Below are 9,551 nucleotides of genomic sequence, written 5' to 3' on the forward strand. Positions count from 1 at the left end.
CTTTAATTCTAAGCGAACGAGTTGAGTTGAATAGAATTTTGATCTTATCGAGTTGAACTTTAACTCAATGTTAACAAAATTTGAACTCGACGTCAACGATCTGTCAATGTAAAATTTGATCACTCAACCTCAAATTCAAGTCGAGTCAAGCTCGAGTTCACTCGACTTAAAAAATTTATTTTAAAAAATGAATAATTAATTATTTATATTTAACTCGAACTCGATGTTAATCGAACTTGAGTCGAGCTTTGCCTGAGCCGAGTTACGAGATCGGAACATTACGACGGAATGGAGTACAAGCCGTAGAGGAACTACATGATCAATAGACGGTTTAAAAGTCAAAGATTAACTAAAATAAACTGGTAGACAGAGTCAAAGAAAAAAGTTAAAGATAGATATCCTTGAGAGTAGCAAAAGTTTATGCCCAACATAAGCTTCAATGGCCCAGGCAAAACCAAGAACTTCCGCAGATGAAATCTCCAACAAGACTATGGCTAGAATTTCTAAGCAAATCATGACAGATAAACTTCACCCTATTTCTTTCAGTCGGAACATTCGATACCTTCGGCTATCACAACTTCTTATTACAAAATCCAGGCACACTTAGGATAAACCGGAGTGTGCAGGAAATAAAACTCCATGACTCAAGTGAACAAACAAGAGAGAGTGTACCAAAAGGCATCTCGTAGAATAGACACATTGATAGGCCAACTTACTTCTAAATGCTTATGGAGTAGAGGAATCCAACCCAAAAACACACAGCATTACAATGACAATAATTTCAATTACGGCGGCAGACCCTAAAAATAATAAGGAAATAAAAACCAAGGTTCAAACTGAAGCAAAGCAAATAAACCTGCAAGTAGCAATAAATAATCTTTTTTTATTCAAAGAAGGGAAACAAAGTGAACTAGTCAAATGTGGTGCAATAAAATAGTCCCAATTGGCAAGGCATTCCAGAGATGAAAAATTGGGATGAGAGGTTTCATTGAATCTGTATTCCATATTATTAGTGGTACAATGAGTAACAGTGAAAACCCCTTCTCTATGTTCCCAATCCCACCAGTATAGTTAGAGCAGCACATAATGAATTAAGGATATGAACACAAAAATGAGATCGGAACATTATGACAGAATGGAGTTCAAGACGTAGGGGAACTTTATGATCAACAGACGGTTTAAAAGTCAAAGATTAACCAAAATAAACTGGTAGTCAATGTCAAAGAAAATGTTCAATACCCCAGGCAAACCCAAGAACTTCCACGGATGAAATCTCCAACAAGACTATGGCTAGAATTTCTGAGCAAATCATGACAGATAAACTTCACCCTGTCTCTTTCAGTTGGAGCATCCGATTTTCTGAATATCTTAGCTCCTCCAATTACAGCTGTAGAAAAGACGAACTCACCAGTAAAGAACCAACTTCTATCCATCCACTCACCATCACCCAGCCTAATCCATTCCAACTCCAGCCGATCCAACCTGTAAAAGTGGTAAACTGTCTTGCCTGCCTCATCTAGCCAAGTTACAATTTTCAGTATCTCGTTACTATCTTTACTGATGGTGAAGTAGTATGATCTAGGTCCACCTCCTCTAGTAAGCATTAAACGCCCACTGTCATCACCGTCATCAACTACAACATGAAAACCTTTGTTTACGCGTTCATCGGGGTCGTGGACATGTCTCAAAAGCCCCCAGGAGCATTCATCACCATTCAAGTCAACAACATACATCCACCCATCTACAGTGAAGCAACGAACTCGTTTTCCGCAAAACACCATCCCAATATAGTTGTCAAGAGACAGATGAGGATACTGAGCCTTACAGAATTCCCATGTCTTCCACCCAGGACGCCACATAGCCAAAAATATGTCAGACTTGCCACTATGAGAATAATCACAATTAGCTTCATTCACAATGGCAAAAACACAATCAGGAGAAGCATTCGCATTATTTACATCAGATACAGAAAATGCGGCTTGAATGACCATGACTTGGCCAATGACAGGAAGATCGATCCTTTGGTTTATAAGAGGGTTCAACAATAGCAAGACAGATAATTTACGGCAGCACGCAGGATGTCTCTCGTAAAGCAACATCCAGGATTTTCTAGAATACAAGCAGCGGAAAAAGAAACAACAATGGGGGGCCCTCTTTATCTGGTCATAAATGCTCCGATAGTTACCACAAAAGGGCGTAATCTCCCGGTGCTTCAACTCCACCTGTACAGGTAAGACCAAGTTTTTCAAAAAGCATGCTTTCTTTCCAGGTTTGATAACCATCAGGAAGGGAAATTTAGCAGATTGTACAGAAATGGTCTGCAATGAAGGATCTAAAAGAAATGATTCCCACGGGCAGGATTTGCAGTCTTTTAGCCGACGACAGGGCTGGGAATCTGTTCTTTGACGACAGATTCCATGACAGGATGGACAGCGTGTTAGTCGACGACGGCGCTTAAGCCGTGGACACTCTAAACGATCAGCTGCAAACACAGGTTCCTCTTCCTCAGGCGTTAACATGCCATCAATCACCGATGCACCTGAAAAAAAAAATTAATAACACAGTAAAATTCACACCCCAAAATAGGATTGTCTAAGACTAACATTTCAACAGAAAGAACAAACTTATCAAAACGAAAGAAGAGATAATTTGGATTCACACAAATTAATGTAAAATTCCAACCCACACAACAAACTTACTGCCATATGAAGGAGGTTGAATTGAGCGACTCTGAGTGGGTAGAGATTTGCACTCTTCACACCATTGGCCAATGACACGGTCATAACGAGGACGGGGACAGAATTTGAGCAGCTCCGTCCTCCAATTCCGAGGTGGCCCGCAGATAAAATATCTGAAAGACAAATTGAGTTGAATTTAGAATATCTCAGAATTAAAATCCTTACAAACAAACACACCAACCAGTAAGGTGGAGACAATAGAAGGTAGGCAGATTGGAGACAATAGAAACGGCCAAATCAAAAATTAAGAAGACAAATCTAATCAACAGGTTAATGTAATTGAATCAATCCCTTCGCATAGTTTATAGATGATTTCAATTTATTCGATCAAATAGAAGAATATTATCTACGCAAAATTTCAAAAAAAAAAAAAAAAAAAACCTCGAAGGGACTAGGCTTTGAGATCCTTACCCGTCCATTGTCTGGAAAATACCCCAATCCCGACCTCTCTGGTGGTAAGTTTATATGGTAGTAGCTTGCTGCACAATTCGTTTGTCGTTCGATGTATGTTACTGGTCCTCTGGATCGTTTGCATAGCGATTAATTAATTGCAACATGCACCCCTATTACGCCCCCCGTGTTAGTTTAAACCTGAAAAATAACTGGTAAGCCCAGTTAAAATAAAAAAAAAAAAGGACCATTTTATTATTTCCTAAACAAAGAAAGAAAAAATTAGTTTTATTCAAGGAGAGTTGAAAATTTTGGAGGACCAGATTTCTGTACAGACATTTATCTGCTTTAGAGGACTGGATTTCAAGCCCTTCTCTCTTGCTTTTATTAACCATCTGCTCGTAAAACATCGTTCATGCTTTCTTGAGTTTACAGCTTACCATAGCCTTTCCATGACAGCAATGATATAGATACTGCACCGCGAGTTACATCTGTTAGCTGTAGTATAGCATAGATATGCTTTGAAGCCTAGTCCAAAGTGTTGGTCCTCAGCGGCATCCTTGATACGATGATGGGCAGGTGATTAGCCAACCTGATTCAAGTTTAATTTCTATAACTCTTGATGTTAGCCGGCCCCCCCTTTGGATTCAAATGTTTCCCGTAATAAAGGCTTTTCTGTCAAAAACGAGCCTCTTGTTAGAGTTGTATGCTCCGAGAGAAGCAGGCCGGCTTTGAAGTTCACTTAATTGCACAGACAAAAAGCAGTCTTGTCTCACACTCTTGAAGTACTTCATTCCATGTCCTGAAACTTGTACTCGATCGAAGCTAGAACAAATTAGTGATCCTCAATATTACCCACTTAGTGTTTGCCTTGGCTTAAAAATGATCGCTGGAGTAGAGGGATAAAATGTTGTTCTAGTCTGCAAAAACGCTGCTAGGTACCTGTAACACCGCCATTTCTGTACTCGATCGAAGGACGTTGAGTCCCTTCATTCGCCTCGATTGCACTTTGTCCTGTGCAAGAATGTCTTTACGTGGAATTCCTGATACATTTTAGAGCCATTCTTAGCCCAAAATTAAGAATACTATATAGTCATGATTTCCATAGCATACACATGAGATTTTATAGGCATTATACTACATATTCACTCAATGAGCAATATCAAAAGTTAATTTGTTTCTTGACTAGTATGGGACATTTTAATTTCAATTATTGCTACTAAAAGCACTCAAAAATCATTCTATCAATTCAATAGTGTATATCAACATCTTAACACGTACACTGCAAGGAATAGTATGCCGATTCATTAAATTATCCAATCAACTAGAGGTATCTCGGCACTCGCACAACCTTGGCCCCCTTCATAACTTATTTGAACATATAACAGCAAAACTTTTTTAGTACATAATAGACAGAAGCATGAGAAAAATTGAGCATCAGAAGAAATTCCATCTATGAAGTTAGCTCTTCTAAATCAAGGAGACAATAAGCATAGCATCTATTAAATCCATAACTGATCTTGAAGTTAATGAAGGCAAGCAATGAAACAGGTGCACAATTGAATACAATTGGGAAGGAAGGAATCTGATTTTTCCGTGCAACTTTTAGAAACAATTTATAAAGAAATAGAAAAAGAGATTTTAATTGATTACATAAAGGAGCTATTTAAATGTAATAGTTGGTTAGCTACTAATCAAACATAATTAATCAATATCCAAGGATTAAAAGTTTTTCATTAATCTATAAAGCTTGATTCTATAGTCATAGATTAGACAATATATAAAAACAATACAAGTTCTTGTAGTTATGCAAAATGACTTGCAATTGAAATCTTTTGTCTTATCCTGTATGGTACATCTTTTGTCTTGATCCATCAAGATAGAAGTAGGGAGATAAAAAATAGGAGAAAAATCATAGATTTTTCGAATGAGAGTTATGTCATATGTCAAGAAATGGGAGTGCTACATTAAATTCCCATGTCTTCTAATATAATATGTAGACAATTAGAATAGAATGAAAATTGATCCAAGGGTTGTAATGTAGTATTAGTATATTAAAACTAATCTAATGGTGATGAATTAGACAGTACACTCACTTAATCAAATAATTAAGGTTAAAAAAATTTATTGGACTCAGAAGGAGAATAAAGGAGCCAGACTTGCTCGGTTTGGCATGAAGAAAGAGCAGAAAAAAAAAAAAAGCAATATGCAAGAGGCAAGAAAAACTATGTGCAAGAAAAATATTAGAGTTATGCAACTTGTCAAATTATTAGGAAGCCAAGTGGCAACAAGGGAGGCAAATGACTAAACCTCCATTTATTCTTATATACAAGGCAAAAAAAACTATGTGCAAGAAAAATATTAGAGTTATGCAACTTGTCAAATTATTAGAAAGCCAAGTGACAACAAGGAGGCAAAGAACTAAACCTCCCTTTATTCTTATATACAAGGTAGATATTTGTGTACTAGGACTTAATAATGTCTATCCATCTTTATTCTTATATACAAGGTAGATATTTGTGTGCTAGGACTTAATAATGTCTATCCATCTTAACAGGTGCACTCCAAGATATCCCATTTTATTATTTCCACTCCTTAATGTGTACTAGGACTAATTTTCATGTTACCAATCCAATTTGGTTTGGAGAATTCATTTTCACCAAAAAAATTTTACAAAAAATTTTTCGTGAATACATTTTTCAATCATATTTCTACTTTATATATATCAAATCGATACAATTCATTTTTCTATAAAAAAATCCAGAAAATAGTAATCCAAACAGGACCATTGCATCTCATTTTGATTCTTAGCTTTCCCAGAATCCAAATCACAATATTTAACGACGTGGTTTCGCTTGCCATCGAGGATAGCGCATGGTACATGTTCCTTTTGTCCTTTTTTTTTTTTTTTCCTTTTAGTTATATCAAAATAGCAATGGCTTACATGTTTATTATTATTTTGTTAATTCATATACTAGGACTCCACTCAAAAGTATTTGTTTACACTATTGTAAGGGTATATTATACTTGAGTTTGTTTATTTTAAATTCTCTTCTAGATAGTTAATTTATCTTATTCTTCGTGATCATAACAATTTAAATTATTTTAATACCATTCAATTATCCAGTCTTAAGCAAATCGAAAAATAAATTAAGGAGCTAATATTAAAAAATATAAAAATGCTCGACTGCACAATTATTTATTTCAATCTAACTTATTACTTCAAGAATTAAACGACAAAATCACATACCATTATTTATTTTAAAAATTTTTCTCTAACTCCCAATAACATAAATGAATAAAATCTATTATATAAAAGAAGATAAAAATGTTAACATTGGACCTTTTTGTTAACGTTGTCAATGATGGCACACCATCTATTTCTTTTTTTTTGTGGCAAAAAAAATAAAAAATGAATTTCCATGAATTGTTTTCTTTTTTCTCTATTTCGGAAGAAGATTTCACGTTAGAGTAAAAAAGAGACAAATAATTTGTTGCCTGCCGGGTCCCACATACCCGTTTGACTTGGTCACCGGTCACATCAACTCGGAGTTGCGTTACCGAACCCCGCTTTTGTTTGCACACTTCGATATTTCTTCAGCAAACTCCTCCAGCTTCCAGTTCCAATCTTTCAGCAGCTAAATTGAGGAAAAACAAGAAGATGCATCTATGGCCATCGATGAGATTGAGGGACTCTTTCAAGATTGCATACTTGAAGAAACTCGAGCTCAATCTCCACCGTATGAATTTAGAGAAAAAACAGCAGCAGCAGCAGCAACATTCCCCGTCCGGCACCAGCAGTAGTAATAATGCTAATGATGATCATCGGCAGAAGTTATTAGATGATAATAGTGTAGACCGTCCTACAAAGGGCAAAAAATTGATTGCAATCTGCGGAGAATTGTTGTTGATCTTCTCTTGCTGCTATTGTTGCTTCTGCTGTGGAGGTATTATACCCCTGTGCTTTCTCTACCTATCCCACCAAAACTTTGAGAGATACTGCTACCCTTATTATTATTAATTTGCATGGAGCAAAACTGCTTGTTATCTGGGCTTCGATTGTTACTTGATTTCTGATTGATTCTATGCTAATTAAAATTGGGTTTTAGTAGTGACAGATTGCCTTTGACTTTTCCTAATTCGACTGTTGTGGTAGTCATAAAAGTGGGCTTTTCCTGGATTTTTCTCTTTTCCATTGGATTGATTTTTTGTTGATTTGAATTGGGAATTAGGAATGACCTATGATGATTATTGGATTGAGCATTTGTTGATCTGAATTGGGTTTTAGGAATGACCTATGATGATTATCTTGCTGGTTCTTCTTACTTTTTACTGCTTTGTACTTTGTAGTATTAATGTTGATGTCAGAAATATATTATAAGCCTGGAAAATTAGGTTCACTAAGAGTAAGGTTTTCATTCCTTTTTTTTTTTTGCATGCCCATTTTATTGAAGTTAGAGGTTAGACAGAAAGCATCTGGAGTCCTTGGGCGAACTGTGCTTTAAATATAGAAGTAATAGGGTCTTAGTGATGTAAGTGTGCCCCAGTTCTCGCCTCAAGATACCCCGCTGGAAGTTGTTGGTGGAGGAGTAGGATCCAGAGGAGGCAGAGGGATGAAGGGCCTTGGGGGGGGGGGGGCTTGAAATTGGGAGAGCTGAAGGGTGCCACCAGTTTGAATGAGAGTTTCTGTTTGGTGATTAATGGTGCTTAAACTTTGAGAGAGATTCTGTTTAGACTAGCTAAGATTAGGCTGTCAAGCGTTTGATCGATCTTTTGCTTTGTCTACGCTTTTCTTTTCTTTCCCATTTGATGTTTTCCAAGTTTTGAACTAAAAGAATCCACTAAATATTGTTGAACGAAGGAACTTTTTGAAAACATAAATTAGTAGAAAAACATATGCAATGTCCTTCCAGTTGGTTTATGATAGTGGTTTCAAAACTTAGATCAAAATTGAAATTGAAGCTTTCAAAAATTTGATATCCAAAAAGAACTGAATATGATGGTCTGCATTTTTCAACAAATGTTCCATGCCCAAAGTGAAGCTAAGTGCAAGTGTGCGACAACACCACCCCCGCCTTGACAACGCCATGTCAAGGCGGAGTTTTGTATTCTTTGTCCAAGAGTTACAAGTATATCTTAACAATGTCTCACTACCTGCAGATAGATCCTTACCATGATCAACCGAGTGAGAGCAGAAACATAAGCCTACAATTTGTCTGGTAGAGCTTTTGGTTTTGAGGCCATATGAGTGTTTTTTTTTTTTTTTTTTTTTGGTTTTTGAAGTTGAGCTTTCCTCTTGATGTGTTTTTTTCCCCCTTTTTTCCATACTGCAGGCCTTTCTCATGCTTTTTATCATTTTCTTACTTATCCTGTGGTGATTCAAACACACATTGAACAGCATATGCATCTTGTTTCAAGTGTTGTGAGAGCGTTTTATGTGCTTGATGTTATTCAGTTGCTGCACTAGTGCAATTGATAATTATGTTTCCAATTATCTGCGCATTCTTTTGTTCTTTTCAGCTTGTGTTGAGGATGAAGAAAGCTGATGATCCTCACAGCGCAACACAGGATCAATGGTTGTACAGAGGAGATTGTAGGATCAAAAGTTATGATATCAGCTCAGCTTCTAAGTCATAATCATAAAGTGGACCAAATTTTAGAGTGTCTGCCTTTGTTTTTTCAGATTATTATGGTACAGCTGTAGTCTAACTACTTCGTTAATCCAACATTAGTACGTTGTATGGTTGCAAGCAAATTTGGGCCTCTTCCATAGCTATGTATATTGGTAAGGCTTTCAGCAATCTGTTGACAAGGCAAGCTTAATAACTGTAGTATCTTCAGTTCTGGCAGCATATCCTTTGATGTTATTTCAGTAAAGAGCATGTTTTTCGGCTACTTGCAGCCTTGTCAACAAAAGGGATTTATAATTCATTGAAATTTGCCCCACTTGAGTATGTTGACATCATGCAGTATATATGACAATTGTACTTTAACTGCTTTTATGATCAAATGACATCTTAATCAACTAAAAAATAGACGACTTCTGGCTATCTGGAATAGAACATTATTATGAGTTCCTGCGGAACAAGGAGGTGCATGTTCTAAGCTAATCTTAAACTCTTGTTAAGGGTTAGATCAAATTGTAAATGTTGTATCTGTTATCTGTTATTTATAGAGTTTTAAGGTTTCTTCTATCAGAAGTTGGAGTCCAAAGTGTTGTAGCAGTGGCATGGTCATCTAAGTATTACCGAGTAATCTTATTTGACCTTGTTACATATCTCAGGTACTTACTCGGATATAATTTTGTTCTCTTTTGGCAATTGCACCACAAATCGCAACAATTCTTTTTAGGGGAGAGGATGCAGTACTGCCAGAAACGCTCTGCAATTTCGCAAAGGAATATAAATGTTTTTTCCGGTGATA

At 36.4% G+C, this 9,551-nt stretch overlaps 1 protein-coding gene and 1 non-coding gene across 4 annotated transcripts; one reads left to right on the top strand and one right to left on the bottom strand.

Annotated features, from left to right (window-relative positions):
* Positions 1-1,100: 1,100 nt before the first annotated feature.
* Positions 1,101-3,304, bottom strand: LOC140008489 (uncharacterized). Of its 3 annotated transcripts, XM_072052978.1 has the most exons (4): positions 3,150-3,304; positions 2,700-2,851; positions 2,310-2,539; positions 1,101-2,222 (listed from the first exon to the last, which is right to left on the bottom strand). In XM_072052978.1, exons 1-4 carry the CDS (start codon positions 3,155-3,157, stop codon positions 1,233-1,235), a joined length of 1,380 nt encoding a protein of 459 aa, XP_071909079.1. In that variant the 5' UTR covers positions 3,158-3,304; the 3' UTR covers positions 1,101-1,232. The 3 variants fall into 3 exon arrangements, with proteins under 3 accessions (XP_071909079.1, XP_071909078.1, XP_071909080.1); XM_072052977.1 differs by having other exon boundaries at positions 1,101-2,539; XM_072052979.1 differs by having other exon boundaries at positions 1,101-2,539; positions 3,120-3,244.
* A 3,341-nt stretch (positions 3,305-6,645) lies between these two features.
* LOC113692368 (uncharacterized) lies at positions 6,646-9,074 on the top strand. The gene is made up of 2 exons (XR_011815862.1): positions 6,646-7,075; positions 8,649-9,074. It is a non-coding gene; the product is annotated as an uncharacterized protein (transcript).
* Positions 9,075-9,551: the final 477 nt, after the last annotated feature.

Source organism: Coffea arabica, chromosome 6c (assembly GCF_036785885.1).
Source record: "Coffea arabica cultivar ET-39 chromosome 6c, Coffea Arabica ET-39 HiFi, whole genome shotgun sequence".
NCBI classification, from domain to species: domain Eukaryota; kingdom Viridiplantae; phylum Streptophyta; class Magnoliopsida; order Gentianales; family Rubiaceae; genus Coffea; species Coffea arabica.

What these genes read in the sequence shown, in the direction of transcription:
- LOC140008489 (XM_072052977.1), bottom strand. An exon ending in TCAACCTCCTTCATATGGCA is followed by an intron (nt 2,540 to 2,699) that starts GTAAGTTTGTTG and finishes TTTTTTTTTCAG; the next exon opens with GTGCATCGGTGATTGATGGC.